Source organism: Heterodontus francisci, chromosome 42 (assembly GCF_036365525.1).
Source record: "Heterodontus francisci isolate sHetFra1 chromosome 42, sHetFra1.hap1, whole genome shotgun sequence".
Lineage (NCBI taxonomy): Eukaryota > Metazoa > Chordata > Chondrichthyes > Heterodontiformes > Heterodontidae > Heterodontus > Heterodontus francisci.
In genome coordinates this window covers 27,846,221-27,865,083 of record NC_090412.1, presented here as the reverse complement: position 1 = coordinate 27,865,083, position 18,863 = coordinate 27,846,221, and the positions used below count along the sequence as shown (strand labels likewise).

The 18,863-nt window shown below is 43.2% G+C and overlaps 1 protein-coding gene across 1 annotated transcript in view; it reads right to left on the bottom strand.

Moving 5' to 3' along the window:
* The window catches only part of tm9sf3 (transmembrane 9 superfamily member 3), a 146,953-nt gene that overhangs the window by 96,796 nt on the left and 31,294 nt on the right, over positions 1 to 18,863 (bottom strand). The window contains exons 3-4 of the mRNA XM_068020250.1: positions 15,012 to 15,134; positions 956 to 1,116 (exon numbers count right to left, since the gene is read on the bottom strand). Of these exons, the coding sequence (XP_067876351.1) occupies positions 956 to 1,116; positions 15,012 to 15,134 (284 nt within the window). The remainder of the gene's footprint in view (positions 1 to 955; positions 1,117 to 15,011; positions 15,135 to 18,863) is intronic.

Below are 18,863 nucleotides of genomic sequence, written 5' to 3'. Positions count from 1 at the left end.
TCTATAATTAAGGATGGAGTGACGTCTTGGAAATTTTCAGCTGATCCGAGAGAGCCAGCATGGATTTGTAAATCGGACTGAATGTTTTGAAAATGTGACTAAAACAGTGAACAGGGGAATGCAAGTGGATGTTATTTTTATGGACTCTTGAAAGGCATTCGATAAAGTCCGTCATACGAGACTGTTAGCTGAAGTTGTAGCTCATGGAAGTTAGGGCAAATTATTGACCGGCTTAGGAAATTGGCTGGGCGGCAGGAGTAGGGATAATGGACAGGTACTTTGACAGAACAAGACTTGTGTCGCCCCACAGGGGTCTGCATTGGGGCGTCAACTATTCACTGTATTTATTAATGACTTAGATGTTGGGATAGAAAGCCACATATCCAAGTTTGTCAGTGACACAAAGATAGGTGGCATTTTAAGATGAGCAGAAAAAGAATTACAAGTTAGAAAAAAACTTTACACAAAGGGTGGTTCGAAAGCAGAATTCTTTGTCACAAACTATCTTTGAACCAGAATCTATAAGTTTTAAGAGAAACAGATATTTGTTTCAAAAAGAGGAACATTAAAACAAATGGAAGGAGTGCAAGAAAATGTGTTGGAAGTAGATGGCTCATGCACAGGAAAATACTGGCACAGTCTTGAATGTCTAAATGGCCTGTTTCTGTGCTGGAACTCAAATCTATGATTTATGCCAGTGAAAACTATAAACTGTAAAATAAAATGTTTTATTTGTAGGCTTGTTACTGAACTTTGACTCAGAAAATTCATACAGATAGAGAGAAACTGAATTCTGGAAATGCAGAGTCAACAATCAAGAGAGGAATGGTAGGTTGATATTCAGAGCTAACAAAGGATTTCCATTCAATATTAACTTGCCTTTTGGACCTGTTGCATTTGCAGCATTTTCTGATTTTAACTGCAAAAAAGCTTCATCATCACAAGCTATACTTACAGAATATGACATTGCAATTTTCGTGTTTGGCACCAACTTGACCTTTCCTTCACTGGTCAAGTTCACATCCACGATTCGGTTGCCATTGTAACCTATCTCAAGTTTTTTGTAAGTCCAGAGGAAATGATCCTCTCCATTTTCATCTGCTTCCCCTACAATCCCTGCATGCAACAAGAAAAATATTGTGTCATGTAGTTTAAAAAGCAAGTCCTTTCTTCTCTTTAAAAAAAATGTAGAACTTCTTGAACATCTAAGTGTTTTTCTTGAAAGAAAAACAAAGCACACTTTTTGAATTAGTTTGTAAATGGATCACCCAGTAAAGTAGTGAACCATACAGACTAGGAAATCCCAATTCAGGCACTGTGTATTGCGTTAGTTGATCTGAGTGGAAGCACAGTTGGGCTACTGAAACTGGCTTCAGTATCTATGGGCTAGGGAAAGAAAATAAACAAAATTCAGCCAAGTTTCCTGTTCCTGCTTGCTATCCAGTAACAAACACTGGAAAGTGCATATGGGTGGATGACAAGCAAAGATGGAGTCGTGCTTAACTATGATGCCCTCCATGCTTAAAAAAAAGCTGGTCAATATGCATGGTTTAAGTATGCACATTTAGAATGGCCACAATGGCCGAAACTGAATGCAACAATTTAGCACTTTAATAACAGGATGTGAAAAATGGAGGATGTAACTTACACCTATTCATGCTGTTATGGAAGTGCTTCTATATTTTTTGTTAAATATATGTTTTTGAGGACATATTTAAATTGTGGAGCTGGATTCATTGGAAGACTGAAGATTTCATCGAAGCTGGACTCTGTTGTTAACAGTTCATTGAAAGACATGTTGTTTAAAAACAGCCTTGCTGGAAGTCATGTGCTTTAAGCAATGAACAGAAAACTTGGTGACCTGTGGAAGATGTTCACAGAGAAGTGACAGGTCAAGATTTACAGGGGCCAGGATGCCGGACTCGAGATACTGTTTTTAGTTTCGCTTTGGACAGTGTGTTGGGGTGTGAACAGTTTTGAAGACAGTTGGAGAAAACCAGACAAGAGAGCAGCCACCATCAGCTCACCCTCTTCTATCTCTTGAAGAACTTCCTGGGAATCAATCACAGAATCACAGAATAATACAGTGCAGAAGAGGCCCTTCGGCCCATCGTGTCTGCACCGATGCATTAAAGACACCTGACCTGTCTACCTAATCCCATTTGCCAGCACCTGGCCCATAGCCTTGAATCAAGTGGAAGAAATAGATAAACTGATGCTGCATTTCTCCTGAAATGCCTGCCAGAAACTCCTAATGCTGCATTTGTCATAGAAAGCCTGCCAAACTGATCCTCAACATCACCTGAAAAGACCTACTCCAGAAAGATCCCTGTTACAGCTGTCTACATGTATTTGGGATGCTAGACCAAAAAGGGACAACTGACATCTTTCCATATATTCTCTTTTTTCCTTCAGGAATTACCAAGTATTTGGCCAAAGTATTTTTTTTGGTAACAGACCTTTGCAGAGAGAATTTCTGTATTTTTTTCCCCAGTGTGAGTGTGAGTGTGTGTCAAGGGGTATTTTAAAAGGGAACTTTCATATTTCAATCTGTGTGTCAATGCTTTGATTCATTACTAGTTAAGTCTTGTTTTACAATAAACTAAATTTTGCTTATTAAAGAAACCTGGTTGGTGTATTTTATTCTAGAATAAAAAGTTTCTTTTGGGCCTCCTTATCTCGAGAGACAATGGATACGCGCCTGGAGGTGGTCAGTGGTTTGTGAAGCAGCGCCTGGAGTGGCTATAAAGGCCAATTCTGGAGTGACAGGCTCTTCCACAGGTGCTGCAGAGAAATTTGTTTGTCGGGGCTGTTGCACAGTTGGCTCTCCCCTTGCGCCTCTGTCTTTTTTCCTGCCAACTGCTTAGTCTCTTCGACTCGCCACAATTTAGCCCCGTCTTTATGGCTGCCCGCCAGCTCTGGCGAATGCTGGCAACTGACTCCCACGACTTGTGATCAATGTCACACAATTTCATGTCGCGTCTTTATAGTGGAGACATGGACGGCCGGTGGGTCTGATACCAGTGGCGAGCTCGCTGTACAATGTGTCTTTGGGGATCCTGCCATGTTCCATGCGGCTCACATGGCCAAGCCATCTCAAGCGCCGCTGACTCAGTAGTGTGTATAAGCTGGGGGTGTTGGCCGCTTCAAGGACTTCTGTGTTGGAGATATAGTCCTGCCACCTGATGCCAAGTATTCTCCGAAGGCAGCGAAGATGGAATGAATTGAGACGTCGCTCTTGGCTGGCATACGTTGTCCAGGCCTCGCTGCCGTAGAGCAAGGTACTGAGGACACAGGCCTGATACACTCGGACTTTTGTGTTCCGTGTCAGTGCACCATTTTCCCACACTCTCTTGGCCAGTCTGGACATAGCAGTGGAAGCCTTACCCATGCGCTTGTTGATTTCTGCATCTAGAGACAGGTTACTGGTGATAGTTGAGCCTAGGTAGGTGAACTATTGAACCACTTCCAGAGCGTGGTCGCCAATATTGATGGATGGAGCATTTCTGACGTCCTGCCCCATGATGTTCGTTTTCTTGAGGCTGATGGTTAGGCCAAATTCATTGCAGGCAGACGCAAACCTGTCGATGAGACTCTGCAGGCACTCTTCAGTGTGAGATGTTAAAGCAGCATCGTCAGCAAAGAGGAGTTCTCTGATGAGGACTTTCCGTACTTTGGACTTCGCTCTTAGACGGGCAAGGTTGAACAACCTGCCCCCTGATCTTGTGTGGAGGAAAATTCCTTCTTCAGAGGATTTGAACGCATGTGAAAGCAGCAGGGAGAAGAAAATCCCAAAAAGTGTGGGTGCGAGAACACAGCCCTGTTTCACACCACTCAGGATAGGAAAGGGCTCTGATGAGGAGCCACCATGTTGAATTGTGCCTTTCATATTGTCATGGAATGAGGTGATGATACTTAGTAGCTTTGGTGGACATCCGATCTTTTCTAGTAGTCTGAAGAGACCACGTCTGCTGACGAGGTCAAAGGCTTTGGTGAGATCAATGAAAGCAATGTAGAGCGGCATCTGTTGTTCTCGGCATTTCTCCTGTATCTGACGAAGGGAGAACAGCATGTCAATGGTCGATCTCTCTGCACGAAAGCCACACTGTGCCTCAGGGTAGACGTGCTCGGCCAGCTTCTGGAGCCTGTTCAGAGCGACTCGAGCAAAGACTTTCCCCACTATGCTGAGCAGGGAGATTCCACGGTAGTTGTTGCAGTCACCTTTGTTTTTATAGAGGGTGATGATGTTGGCATCGCGCATGTCCTGGGGTACTGCTCCCTCGTCCCAGCACAGGCATAGCAGTTCATGTAGTGCTGAGAGTATAGCAGGCTTGGCACTCTTGATTATTTCAGGGGTAATGCTGTCCTTCCCAGGGGCTTTTCCGCTGGCTAGAGAATCAATGGCATCACTGAGTTCCGATTTGGTTGGCTGTATGTCCAGCTCATCCATGACTGGTAGAGGCTGGGCTGCATGGAGGGCAGTCTCAGTGACAGCATTCTCCCTGGAGTACAGTTCTAGGTAGTGCTCAACCCAGCGGTCCATCTGTTTGCGTTGGTCAGTGATTATGTCCCCCGATTTAGATTTGAGGGGGGCGATCTTCTTGATGGTTGGCCCAAGAGCTCTCTTCATGCCATCATACATTCCTCTGATGTCTCCGGTGTCTGAGGCCAGCTGAATATGACTGCATAGGTGTTGCCAGTAGTCGTTTGCACAACGCCTAGCTGTTCTTTGTGCAGTACTTCTGGCTGCTTTAAGTGCTGCGGATGTTAAATCGCTGGGGGCTTTCTCGTAGTAAAGAGTACAGTAAATGATTGACTGCATTAGTAACTGGGTAAACATATAAAAAAAAATGTTGTGACCTGTGGAGAAGTGGAATTCGAGAAAGACAGTGCACTCCTCCCGCCTCGTTCGTAACAATACCCACTTCTGCACGCAAATGTTATTATTTCATATTGTTGACTAATTATACATTCACAGACTAGGTATTTGTTAATCAAATAAAGATAATGCTGACACCATCAATAAAAAAAAACAATTAATTGGCACTCATCATGCTGCTTTTTATATTGAGTGCAAAATGGCTGGTCACATTTGTTTACTCAAAGGATAGCATTTCAAAGTGTTTTGAGAGAGATGATATTAGGTGCAAGTATTTGAGAGATTTACATCTTACGATGTACAAGAGGCAACAAGTGAAATCACCATACACAACTGCAACACTACAGACCCATTAGACTTCTTTGCCACTGAGATTGAAACCAACCATTCAGCTGACTGCCACTTCAGCACACCTCTGCCCCACACCCCACCATTCATTTAATTAATGAAATTACCATGTATTTTTCTTCTTCTTCTTCTTCTTTGGGCCTCCTTATCTCGAGAGACAATGGATACGCGCCGGCGCATGCCTGGGCAAATTTATGGAGATTGAGAGTTGCCCAGTCGTCAAAACCCCCCTCTCGGCCTTTCTGGTGGGGTCCAAAGGAGTGCAGGACACGACGTTTGGCACCAGTATGGCTGCAGGAACTGCCGGAAACATGCCAAAGGTGACACATGACCGCCTACGAGGTTCCGCTCCGGATTTTCTGTTAGGGTTTACTCCCTTAGCCTTGGTCTCTCCCGAGACGCCCACAAGGCAGTGGGGTTGTTGGGGCCCCTACACAGGTGTAGGATGGTGCCGGTGGGAGGAGGGGATGCAAGGGGGAGGGGTAGAGGGAGGAGGGGGGGGTGCAGGGGAAGGGGGTGCGGGGTGAAGATGGTGCGAGGGGGGGGCGGGCTGGGACGGGGTTGTGAGGGGGTGAGCTGAGAGGGTGGAGCAGGGAAGGGGACGGGGGTGGGGGGGGGTGGAAGGGGGGTAAAGGGGGGGGAGGGGGGGGGTGGAATCTGGTGCAGGTAATAAGCCATTTCCTCAGTGCCCACCATCGACGTCCGGAAAGCTCAACCACGTCCTTCGGGAGACCATGTATTTAGCTAAAGATAAATAGCTAGAAACAGCCAGAATGGATTTCAACAGGAATGATCATGCTTCACAACCTCAAAAAATTCTTTGAGGTTGATAGGTAAATTGGCCATTATAAATTGCCCCTAGTATAGGTAGGTGGTAGGGAAATATAGAGACAGGTGGGGATGTGGTAGGAATATGGGATTAGTGTAGGATTAGTATAAATGGGTGGTTGATGGTCGACACAGACTCGGTGGGCCGAAGGGCCTGTATCAGTGCTGTATCTCTAAATAAAAATAAATAAATAAAAATAATAGGTACGGCAAATGGGGTAAATTCAGTGGGTGTGGTGTGCCTGGACTTTAGGAAAGCCTTCGACAAAATACCACCTGTAAGATTATTAGAGAAAGCCATGGGATGTGGAATTATACAGAGGATCGCAAACAATTAAAAATTGGTGGGAAGAGAGGATCTGTAAACGATAGGGACAGGTTTTCAGAATGGTTGGAATTGAATAGTGATGTGCAAGACAAGGAATGCAATAAAATAAATTGTGAGGTAATGAATTTTGGTAAAACAAAATACTGAACCGAAGTAGGTTTGGCGCTGCACACCAGCAGATAAATTCCTTGGGTACGGATTCCCAGGCTGGTAAGACACCACATCAGGTTGATTTATAAAAAAGCTAACAGATTTTTTTTTAAAAATTCATTCATGGGATGTGGGCATCGCTGGCTAAGCCAGCATTTATTGCCCTGGAGAAGGTGGTGGTGAAAAATGTAGACAACGTGGTGGTGTTATAGAAGTGTTTAAAATTATGCAAGGATGGGACAGACTCGAAAGAAGCAAACTGTTTCCAGTAACCGAGAGGTGAAGAATAAGGGGCCGAAAATACAAGATTAAATGTAAGTGATTTAGAACAGAGGACAGGAGAAATTTCTTTACAGAGACTTGTAAGGCTGTGAAATTCACTTTCAGGGTCAGTGATTCATGCAGTAAAAATGTCAACATTCAAGATTAGATTGAACAGAAGAAAGAAAAGGAGTTGATGGCATATGGTAAAAAGGAAGGTGTACCTACCCCACATGGACTGCAGCGGTTCAAGAAGGCAGCTCACCACTACCTTCTCATGGGCAATTAGGAATGGGCAATAAACGCTGGCCTGGCCAGCGATGCCCACATCCCATGAAACAAATAAAAAAGTGATTAGAACTATTTGCCCAATACAGACTCATGGGACCCAATGGCCTGCTTCTGTGTTGTAACCTCTATGCATTACCCCATGCCCATAATGCCAAAGCTTCCCCCTTGTCCTAACCATGTCTTTCTGTAGTTTCTCCCCCAGCTCACCTCATGCCCTCTACAAGAGCATCTTGTGAGAGATCCACCTGTTGCTCCTTTGACCCAAGTCCCATTAAACTGAATACTCAACTTCCTTCTTGCCCCCCTGCCAGCCTGGTTCCTTCTCCTCAGGTATGTCCTCTCCAAAGTTTCCTCTATTTTTTTTTGGGAGTGTATGGCTATGCATGCACAGTACTTTAAAAGGGGCCGACTTGCAGCATTGGCAGGGGGGGATTTCAGATTGTGTTGTTACCTACTAAATCTGTGAACACCTTTCCCACACCAAAATATTTGAATCTTGCCAATGAGGTTACTGCTCCTGCCACAGCACTGAAATGGCCTAAATAAAAGGCACAAATGGCATCCTCTGTGACTGTAGCAAATAATCCCTCTTCGACCTCCCTGCAGCCTTTGATATTGTTGACCACACCATCTTCCTCCAATGCCTTTCCACCATTATTCAATTCCCCTCGCAATAAATGATAACATTCGATTAGCTTTTCTAATTACGTGCTGTACCTGCATACCAACCTTCTGCGATTCATGCACTATGATACCCAGATCCCTGTGCATCTCAGAGCTCTGCAATCTCTCACCATCTAGATAATGCACTTTTTTATTCTTCCTGCCAAAATGGACAATTTCACGTTTCCACAGTAAACTCCATTTGCCAGATCTTTCCCACTCACTTAACCTTTCTATATCCCTTTGTAGCCTCATGTCTTCACAACTTACTTTGCTGCCTATCTTTGTGTCATCAACAAATTTAGCAACCATACCTTCAGTCCCTTCATCTAAGTCATTTATATGAATTGTAAAAAGTTGAGACCCCAGCACTGATCCCTGTGGCACATGTTACGACCAGATGAGAAAAGAGTCTAGGGGTCCCTCTCAGCCTTCACCTGGTCTTACTGTAACAGGGTTTAATTTTTGACACACCGTGTTTTTGAACTCCCCCTTGGTGAATCCCTGTTCACCGCTTTCCAATTATAAGGCAAAGAAACCAGTACAAATAGGTTTTCTTAGGTTTAAAGAAGGTTGAAATTTATTAAACTTAAATTCTAATTTGGTTAACGCCTATGGATACACGACGTGCCCACGCTGGCATGCATACACAATGCACACATGCAGATAGGGACAGAAGAGAGAAAAAAAATAAAGTGGAAAAGTTTGAGGTAATATTTGGAGAGGGCTATTGTTACAGGTCTTCGCGCTCACTGTAGAGTCCTTGATTGTAGGTAGATCCTGCTTTTCGTTGGGGCCCAGTAGTCTTCTTAAACCTTGTCCGCTGTAGGAGACCTTTCTCTCTTGGGGTTCATGTGTCTACAGTGGATTTGGAATTCCGTGAGAAAAAGATGGCGAACCAGACAGGAGAGGCTGTGGCGAGCCAGACAGAAGAGATCTTTTCAGTCCAGGAGCAAACAGACTCAGTTCAAACTGTTTGTACAATTCAGAAAAATCCAGGTTAGTCATGTGACTAATTGGTCTGACCACGTCTTGGATTTTATCACCTTAACAGTCTCTGGAATGCTCCCCTTACACACAATACCTGGTGTTCAAGGTCCATTGTGGGTTGAATGTGTCAGGGAACGGTCCTTTGTCCTTCCAAGCACTGTGTTAATATTCAGATGACTTTTCCAGCCATGGCTGATCTGTTTAACAAGTCCTTTCTTCACTCCAGTAACGGTTTAAAATCAATGTTTATGACAAAACTAATGTGCCTCATTCTTGGTAGGTGGGGCCTAGCATGACACACTACTCGTTACACCTTGCCAACCAGAAAATGACCCATTTTAGTCTACTTTGTTTCCTGTTAGCTAGCTAATCTTCTATTCATGCCAATATGTTACCCCCAACATCATGAGCTTTTATTTTTTGCAATAACCTTTGAGGTTACACCTTATCAAATGCCTTCTGGAAATCCAAGTACAATATATCCACCGGTTCACCATCATTCGCAGCACATGTAACTCCCTCAAAGAACTCCAATAAATTGGTTAACCATGATTTTCCTTTCACAAAACCATGTTGACTCTGCCTGATTACCGTAAATTTTTCCAAGTGCCGTGCTACAACATCTTTAATATTAGCTTCTAACATTTTCCCTCTGACAGATGTTAAGCAGTTTCCTGCTTTCTGTCTCCCTCCCTCTTTAAATAAAGGAGTTACATTGGCTATTTTCCAATCTAGTGGAACCTTCCCCGAATCTAGGAAATTTTGGAAAATTAAGACCAATACATCAACTATCTCACTCGCCACTTCCTTTAAGCCCCTAGGATGAAGTCCATCAGGACCGGAGGACTGGTCAGCACGCAGCTCCAACAATTTGTTCAGTACCACTTCCCTGGTGATTCTTAATTTCTAGAGTTCCTCCTTCCCTTCCATTTCTTGACTTACAGCTAATTCTGGGATGTTACTTGTATCCTCTATAATGAAGACCGATACCAAGTACCTGTTCAACTCATCTGCCAGCTCGTTTTCATCAATTATTAATTCCCCAGACTCACTTTCTCTAGGACCAATGCTTAATTTGTTAACTTTTCTTTTCTAAATATCTCTCAAAACTCTTACTATCTGTCTTTATATTTCTAGCTAGCTTTCTCTTGTACTCTAATTTTTCTCTCATCAACCTTTTAGTCATTTTTTGCTGTTTTTTTAATATTCTGTCCAATCTTCTGAGCTGCCACCCATCTTTGTGTAAATATATCCTTTTTCGTTAAGTTTGATACCATCTTTTTTTTAAGTTAACCACGGCTAGCGGGTCCTCCCCCTTGGAATTTTTCTTTCCATTTGGAATGTATCTATTCTGTGTATTCTGAAATATCCCCTTAAATGTCTGCAACACATCCCTATTGACCTATCCCTTAACCTAATTTGCCAGTTCACTTTAGCTAGCTCTGCTTTTATGCCCCCATAATTGCCCATATTTAAAATAGTAATCTTGGACCCACTCTTCTCTCCCTCAAACTGAATGTAAAATTCAATCAAATTATGATCGTTGCTACCTAGGGGCGCCTTAACTATGAGGTCATTAATTAATCTCATCTCGTTGCACAATACCAGGTCTAGTATAGCCTGCTCTCTGGTTGGCTCCAGAACATAAAATCCCAAGAAATGATAAACATTCTATGTACTTCCCATCTAGGCTACCTCTGTTCATCTGATTTTTCCAGTCTACATGTAGGTTAAAATCCCCCATGAATATCACCGTACCTTTCTGACAAGCTGCCATTATTTCTTCCTTTATACCCCGTCCTACAGCGTGGTTAATGTTTGGTGGCCTGTATACCACTCCCACAAATGACTTCTTGCCTTTATGACTTCTCATCTCCACTCAAACTGCTTCTACATCCTGGTTTCCTGAACTTAGGTCATCCCTCTCTATTCTGCTAATACCATCATTAATTAACAGAGCCACCCCTCCACCTTATACAAGTTCAACATAATCTCCTTGCTCGTGTACTCCATACCCCTATTAATAAAGCTTGGGTAATGTATGGTTTATTAACTGCTCTCTCAAATTGTCCTGCCACCTTCAATGACTTATGCACATATACCTCTAGGTCCCTCTGCTCCTGCATTCCATTTAGAGTTGTACCCTTTATGTTATTTCTTCCAAAATGAAACAGCTCACATTTCTCTGCATTGAACTTCAACTGCCACTTGTCCACCCATTCCACCAAATTGGCTATGCCCTTTTGAAGTTCTACACTATCCTCCTCACATTTCACAATGCTTCCAAGTTTCGTATCATCCGCAAACTTTGAAATTGTGCCCTGTATACCAAGGTCTAGGTTATTAACATAGATAAGGAACAGCAAGGGTCCCAACACTGACCATTGGGGAACTTCACTACAAACCTTCCTCCAACCCAAAGAACATCCATTAATCACTACTCGCCGTTTGTCACTCAGCCAATTTCGTATCTATGTTGTTACTGTCCATTTTATTCCATAAGCTATAATTTTGCTCACAAGTCTGTTGTGCAGCACTATCAAATGCCTTTTGGAAGTCCATGTACACCACATCAACAGCATTGCCCTCATCAACCCTCTTTGTTATCTCTTCAAAAAGAAACTCCACTAAGTTAATTAAACATGATTTTCCCCCAATGAATCCATGCTGGCTTTCCTTAACTAACCCGCATTTGTTCACCTGACTATTAATTTTGTCCCCATCACCAAAGTTAAACTGGCTTGCCTGCAGTTGCTGGGCTTATCTTCACATTCTTTTGTGAACATGGGTGTAATGTTTGCAATTCTCCAGTCCTCTGGCACCACCCAGAGTCTAAGGAAGACAGGAAAATTATGGCCACTACCTGCGCAATTCCCACTCTCACTTCCCTTCATATCCTTGGATGCATCTCAGTTGGTCCTGGTGCTTTATCAACTTTAAGCATAGACAGCCTAATACCTCATCAATTTTAAATCCTTCTAGTGCATTAATTACCTCCTCTTGCACTGTGGCCTGGGTAGCATCTTCTTCCCTGGTAAATACAGATGCCAAGTATTCATTTAATACCTCAGCTTTGCCTTCGTGCGTAAATCTCCCTGTTGGTCCCTAATCGCCCTACTCCACCTTTTACCTCCCTTTTATCATTTATATGCCTATAGAAGACTTAGGGATTCCCTTTTATGTTAACTACCAGTCTCTTTTCATACTCTCTCTTTGCTTCTCTCATTTTCTTTTTCATTTCCTCTCTGAACCTTCTATATTCAGCTTGGCTCTCCATTGCATAATCTACCTGACTTCTGTCATAAGCACAATTTTTCTTCATCTTAATTTCCATCTCTTGCATCATCCAGAGTGTTCTGGACTTAATAGCCCTACCTTTCTCCTTTTCGGAAATATACCTTGACTATGCCCAAACTATCTATTCTTTCAAGGTAGCCCATTGTTCAGCTACTGTTTCTCCTGCCAACCTCTGATTCCAATTTATTTGGCCCAGATCCATCCTTACCCCACTGAAGTTGACTTTCTCCCAGTTAATTATTCTACTCTAGTTTGTTCGTTGTCGTTTTCCATAACCAACCTAAACCTTATGATACAATGATCACGTTCCTGTAAGTGTTCTCCTGCTGATATTTGATGCACTTGGCCCACCTCATTCCCAAGAACCAGGTTCAGCAGTGCCTCTCCTCTTGTTTCATTAGAAACATAGTGCTGTAGAAAGTTTTCCTGAACACACTGGGAGCTTTTGCCCCTCTCTGTCCTTTACACTACTACTACCCCAGTCTGCATTTGGATAATTAGTCGCCCATTAAAACTACTCTATAATTCTTGCATCTCTCTAATTTCCTTGCAAATTTGTTCCTCTTCATCTTTTCCACTGAGTAGGCAAGAACATGGCAGATGAAATATAAAGTGGAGAAGTGTGAAGTTATCTACTTTGGAAAGAAAAATAGAAAAGCCGAATATTTTTAAATGGTGAGACTATTGTTTATATGGTGAGAAATGTTGATATTCAGAGGGACATGGTTCCCCTTGTACAAAAATCACAAAGTTAATATGCAGGTAGGACAAGCAATTAGGAAAGGAAATGGTTATATTAGCCTTTATAATAAAGGGATTGGAGTAAGAGAGTGAAGTCCTACTGCAATTGCATAGGGCCTGAGACCACACCTGGAGAACTGTGTACAGCTTTCGTCTCCTTACCTAGGATATATCTGCCTTAGAGGGAGTGCAACAAAGGCTCTCTAGATTGATTCTTGGGATGAGGGGATTGTCCTATGAGGAGAAATTGAATAAAGTAGGCCCGTATTCCCCTGAATTTAGAAGTGTGCCATTGAAACATAAAATTCTTAAGGGGTCTGATAGGGTAGATGCTGGGGATGATATTTGCCCCTGGCTGGAGAATCTTGAACTGGGGATCACAGTGTCAGAATAAGGGATCGGCCATATAGGAGTGAAATGAGAAACAAAAGAACACAAGAAATAGGAGGAGTAGGCCATTCAGTCCCTCAAGCCTGCCCCATCATTCCAGAAGATCATGGCTGACCTGTCCCAGGCCTCAACTCCTCTTTTGGTCCTGCTCCACATAACCCTCGACTCCGAGATCTCAAAAATCTATCTACCTCCTCCTTAAATACATTTAGTGACCTCGCCTCCACAACTCTGAGGTAGAGAATTCCAGAGATTCACTACCCTCTGAGAGAAGAAGTTCCTTCCATCTCAGTTTTAAACGTGTGCCCCCTTATTCTGTAACTATGTCCCCTAGTTTGAGATTCCCCCACCAGTGGAAACATCTTCTCAACATCTACCCTGTCAAGCCCCTTAAAATCTCGTATGTTTCTACAAGATCACCTCTCATTCTTCTAAACTCCAATGAATAAAGGCCTAACTTGTTTAGCCATTCTTGAGAAGACAACCCCTTCATTCCAGGAATCAGCCGAGTGAACCTTTTCTGAACTGCCTCCAATGCTAGTGTATTCTTCTTTAAATATGGGGACCAAAACTGTACACAGTACTCCAGGTGTGGCCTCATCAACACCCTGTACAGTTGTAACAAGACTTCCCTATTTCTAAACTCTAACCCCCTAGCAATAAAGGCCAAAATTCCATTTGCCTTCCTAATTACTTGCTGCACCAACATGCTAACCTTTTGCGTTTTATGCACAAGAACACCCAGATCCCTCTGTACTGCAGTATTTTGTAATCTTTCGCCAAATCAATAATAATCTGCCTTTTTATTCTTCCGACCAAAGTGGATTATCTCACACTTTCCCACATTGAACATCATCTGCCAAGATTTTGCCCACCTATCTAAATCCCTTTGCAGATTCTTTGTGTCCTCATCACATGCCTACCCACCTATTTTTGTATCATCAGCTAATTTGGATACACTACACTCTGCCCCTTCCTCCAAATCATTAATATAGATAGTAAATAGTTGAGGCCCTAGGACTGATCCTTGTGGCACCCCACTAGTTACGGCTTTCCAACCTGAAAAAGACCCATTGATCTCAACTCTCTGCCTTCTGCATGTTAGCCAATCCTCAATTCATGCCAACACATTACCCCCAATAGCCTGAGCTCTTATTTTGTGCAATAACCTTTTATGTGGCACCTTATCAAACACCTTCTGAAAATCCAAATACACTACATCTACCTGTTCCCCTTTATCCATTCTGCTTGTTATTTCCTCAAAGAACTCTAACAAATTTGTCAAATATGATTTCCCTTTCATAAAACCATGTTGACTCTATTTGATTGCATTATGTTTTTCTAAATGTCCTGCTAGTTCTTCCTTAATAATGGACTCTAGCATTTTCCCAATGACTGATGCTAAGCCAACTGGTCTGCAGTTTCCTGAGAATTTCCTCCACTCAAAGGGTTGTGAATCTTTGGAATTGTTCATTTCAGAAGGCTGCAAATGCTCAGTCGTTGAGTACATTCAACAGAGATCAAAAGAATTTTGGATACTAAGGCAATTAAGGGATATGGGGATAGTGCGGGAAGGAGCAGCTGAGGTAGAAGATAATAAGCCATGATCAGATTGAATGGCGGCGCAGGCTCGAAGGCTTGAATGACCTACTCCTGCTCCTATTTATGATGTTCGTATGCATGTCAGAACAAGCTCCAGGGACTGAACAGCCTATTCCAGTACTTTCAGGAAAATGGAAAGGGGGGGGGGGGGGGGGGGAAATTGGAAGAGAAAACAAGCAAATGGGATTCAGTTCGCCTTCTTGTGAATAGCCTTCATTAAATTCAACCTGAGCGGTCACTTACCCCAAATTGGCAAATCATCAATGTACATCTGGTACCAGTAGTGGTTCTTGATAGCATAAACAAAGGCATCCCGTTTTGGTTTATCCAGCTCAATTTCACAGTAAGTACTTTGCATGACATCCTCTGTATAAAAACAATGCATTGAGGTATATTAATCACATCACAAATGCACCAGAATATAAATATTAAACTGGATATCTTTACAGCATACTATTGCACCTTTATCATTCTCATGGTCTGGGATCTCAAGTTAATAAATTTCAACATTCTGGGCCTGAATAGGTTTCTCCATGGTTCTAAAGCAAGTTTTATAGATCACGAAATAAAAACAGAAAATGCTGAAAACACTCAGCAGGTGTAGCAGTAAATTTTTGAGAGGGGAACAGAATTAACGTTTCTGGTCTGTGACCTTACCAGTTCTGATGAAAGTTCACGACCTGAAACAGTAACACTGCTTCTCTCTCAAAAGATGCTGCCTGATCTGTTGAATATTTCCAGCATTTTGTTTTTATTTCAAATTTCCAGCATCAGCAGTATTTTGCTTTTGTTTCAGAGATCATGAACCAGCTGCAGTTGATTAGTATTAGTATTTTCACCCCTGGGAGCTGGATCCACATTCAGCCTAGACTAAAGTAACTACTTTTGTAACTGTGCCCCAAAATAAAACTTCTACATCAGCATAAAAATATAAAAACCTGCATTTATTTGGCATCTTCAATGTTGGAAAACATCCCAAGGTGCTTAGCAAAAGGGGTGGATTAGACATGGGCAGGAATAGAGAATACTAAGGAAGGTGACCATAGGATCTGCAAAAAGGTAGGTTTTAAGAGGACTCTACAAAGTTAGGATATGATGGAGAAAGGCCAGAAGATTTTGGGAAGGATCTGCACAGCATAAGGGCAATAGGATTTAAGCTCTGTCACTCATACTGGAGCAAACATAAGGAAGGATGCACAGAGGGCGAGATGTGTAGCAGCAATGAAGTGAGCATGGAGATAGAAGTGTTTAAGGGTGGAGTATGGCCACTTTGGTGATGAACTGGACAGCAGGTTTGAAGCTTTGATCAGCACTGAGCAGAATTATTGAGGTTACATTCAGTCTTACCAACCAGCACCTGAGCGAACGGAATCATGGGCAAGACTGTAGGATCGCTGATGACAACTAAACATGGTAGTTTTGATCTTAACAATTGAACTGGACACTGTTCTGGCTCACCGGTGCAGTTAGATGCTGGAGTTTTCAGTTGGTATAGCATTCTGACAAGGGTCGTGGACGAGAAGTCACAGAAGAATCACAGAATTGTTACAGTGCAGAAGGAGGCCATTCAGCCCATCATGTCTGCACCAACTCTCCAAAAGAGCAATTCACTCAGTTCCATTCCCCCGCCTTCTCCCCGCAACCCTGCACATTGTTCCTTTTCATATAACCGTCTAATTCCCTTTCAAATGCTTCAATTGAACCTGCCTCCACCACACTCTCAGGCAGTGTAATCCAGACCTGAACCACTCGCTGTGTGAAAAAGTTTTTCCTCATGTAATTTTTGCTTCTCTTACCAAATATTTAAATCTGTGCCCTCTGGCTCTCAATCCTTTCACGAGTGGGAACAGTTTTTCTCTATTCACTCTGTCCAGACCACTCATGATTTTGAATGCCTCTATCAAATCACCTCTCAGGCTTTTCTTCTCCAAGGAAAACAGTCATAACTTCTCCAATCTATCATAACCGAGGTTCCTCTTCCCTGGAACCATTCTCTTAGTGGTAATGTCCTGGATTAGTAATCCAGAGGCCTGGGCTAATGCCCTGGGGACACGGGTTTAAAATCGCACCTCGGCAGCCAGCGGAATTTAAATTCAAGTAATTAAAACCTGGAATTGAAAGCTAGTCTCAGGAATGGCATCAGGTAACTATCATTGATTGTCGTAAAAACCATCGGGTTCACTAATGTCTGTTAGGGAAGGAGATCTGCCGTCCGGATCTGGTCTGGCCGACAAGTGACTCCAGACCCGCAGCAATGTGGCTGACTCTTAACTGCCCTCTGAAATGGTCCAGCAAGCCACTCAGGTCAAGGGCGATTGGGGTTGGGCAACAAATGCTGACCTGGCAGTGACACCCACATCCCAAGAAAAAATAAAAAATTTCTTGTGAATCTTTTCTGGACTCTCTCCAATGCCCCCATGTCTTTCCGAAAGTGCGTCACTCAGAACTGGACGCAACACTCCAGCTGAGGCCAAACTAGTGTCTTAAATAAGTTATGGGCGGCACAGTGGTTAGCACCGCAGCCTCACAGCTTCAGCGACCCAGGTTCAGATCTGGGCACTGTGTGTGGAGTTTGCAAGTTCTCCCTGTGACCGCGTGGGTTTCCACCAGGTGCTCTGGTTTCCTCCCACTGCCAAAGACTTGCAGGTTGATAAGTAAATTGGCCATTGTAAATTGCTCCTAGTAAATTGCTCCTAGTGTAGGTAGGAGAATGGTAGGGATTAATGTAGATGGGGATGTGGTAGGGAATATGGGATTAATGTAGGATTAGTATAAATGGGTGGTTGATGGTCGGCACAGACTCGGTGGGCCGAAGGGCCTGTTTCAGTGCTGTATCTCTCTATGACTCAATAACATAACCTCCTTGTTATTGTACTCTATGCCTCTATTAATAAAGTCCAGGACACCGTATGCTTTATTAACCACTCTCTCAACCTCTCCTGCCACCTTCAATGGCTTACGCACAGTTACTTGCTGCAGAATTCCCAGCCTCTGACCTGCTCTTGTAGCTACAGTACTTACATGGCTGGTCCAATTCAGTTTCAGGATGTTGATAGTGGGGGATTCAGCAATGATAATGCCATTGAACGTCATGGGAGATGGCTGGATTCTCTCTTGTTGGAGATGGTCATTGCCTGGCACTTGCGTAGCGCGAGTGTAACTTGCTACTCATCAGTCCAAGCCTTGACTTCCACATTTCAAGATTTTTTAAAATCAATATACCACAGAAATTATTGTACAATGCAATGCTATTTCAACCTACCCCACATATACAACTATCCACTCTGTCCATGCTGCTCATAACTTTGTAAACCTGTACCATGTCGCCCCTCCACCTCCATCGTTCCAGTGAAAACAATCCCGAGTTTTTCCAACCTCTCCTCATAGCTAATGCCCAGCAGACCAGGCAACATCCTGGTAAACCTCTTCTGTACCCTCTCCAAAGCCTCCACGTCCTTCTGGTAGTGTGGCGACCAGAATTGCACGCAACATTCTAAGTGTGGACTAACTAAGGTTCTGTACAGCTGCAACATGACTTGCCAATTTTTATACTCTATGCCCCGACCGATGAAGGCAAGCATGCCTTATGCCTTCTTGATTGCCTTATCCACCTGCGTTGCCACTTTCAGTGATCTGTGGACCTGTACGCCCAGATCTCTCTGCCCATCAATACTCCCAAGGGTTCTGCCATTGACTGTATACTTCCCACCTGCATTAGACCTTCCAAAATGCATTACCTCACATTTGTCCGGATTAAACTCCATCTGCCATTTCTCTGCCCAAGTCTCCAACCGATCTATATCCTGCTGTATCCTCTGACAATCCTCATCACTATCCGCAACTCCACAACCTTTGTGTCATCCCCAAACATACTAATCAGACATTTTCCTCCAAATCATTTATATATACTACAAACAGCAAAGGTCCCAGCACTGATCCCAGCGGAACACCACTAGTCACATCCCTCCATTCAGAAAAACACCCATCCACTGTTACCCTCTGTCTTCTGTGACTGCCAGTTCTGTATCCATCCTGCCAGCTCACCTCTGATCCCATATTACTTCACCTTTTGTACCAGTCTGCCATGAGGGACCT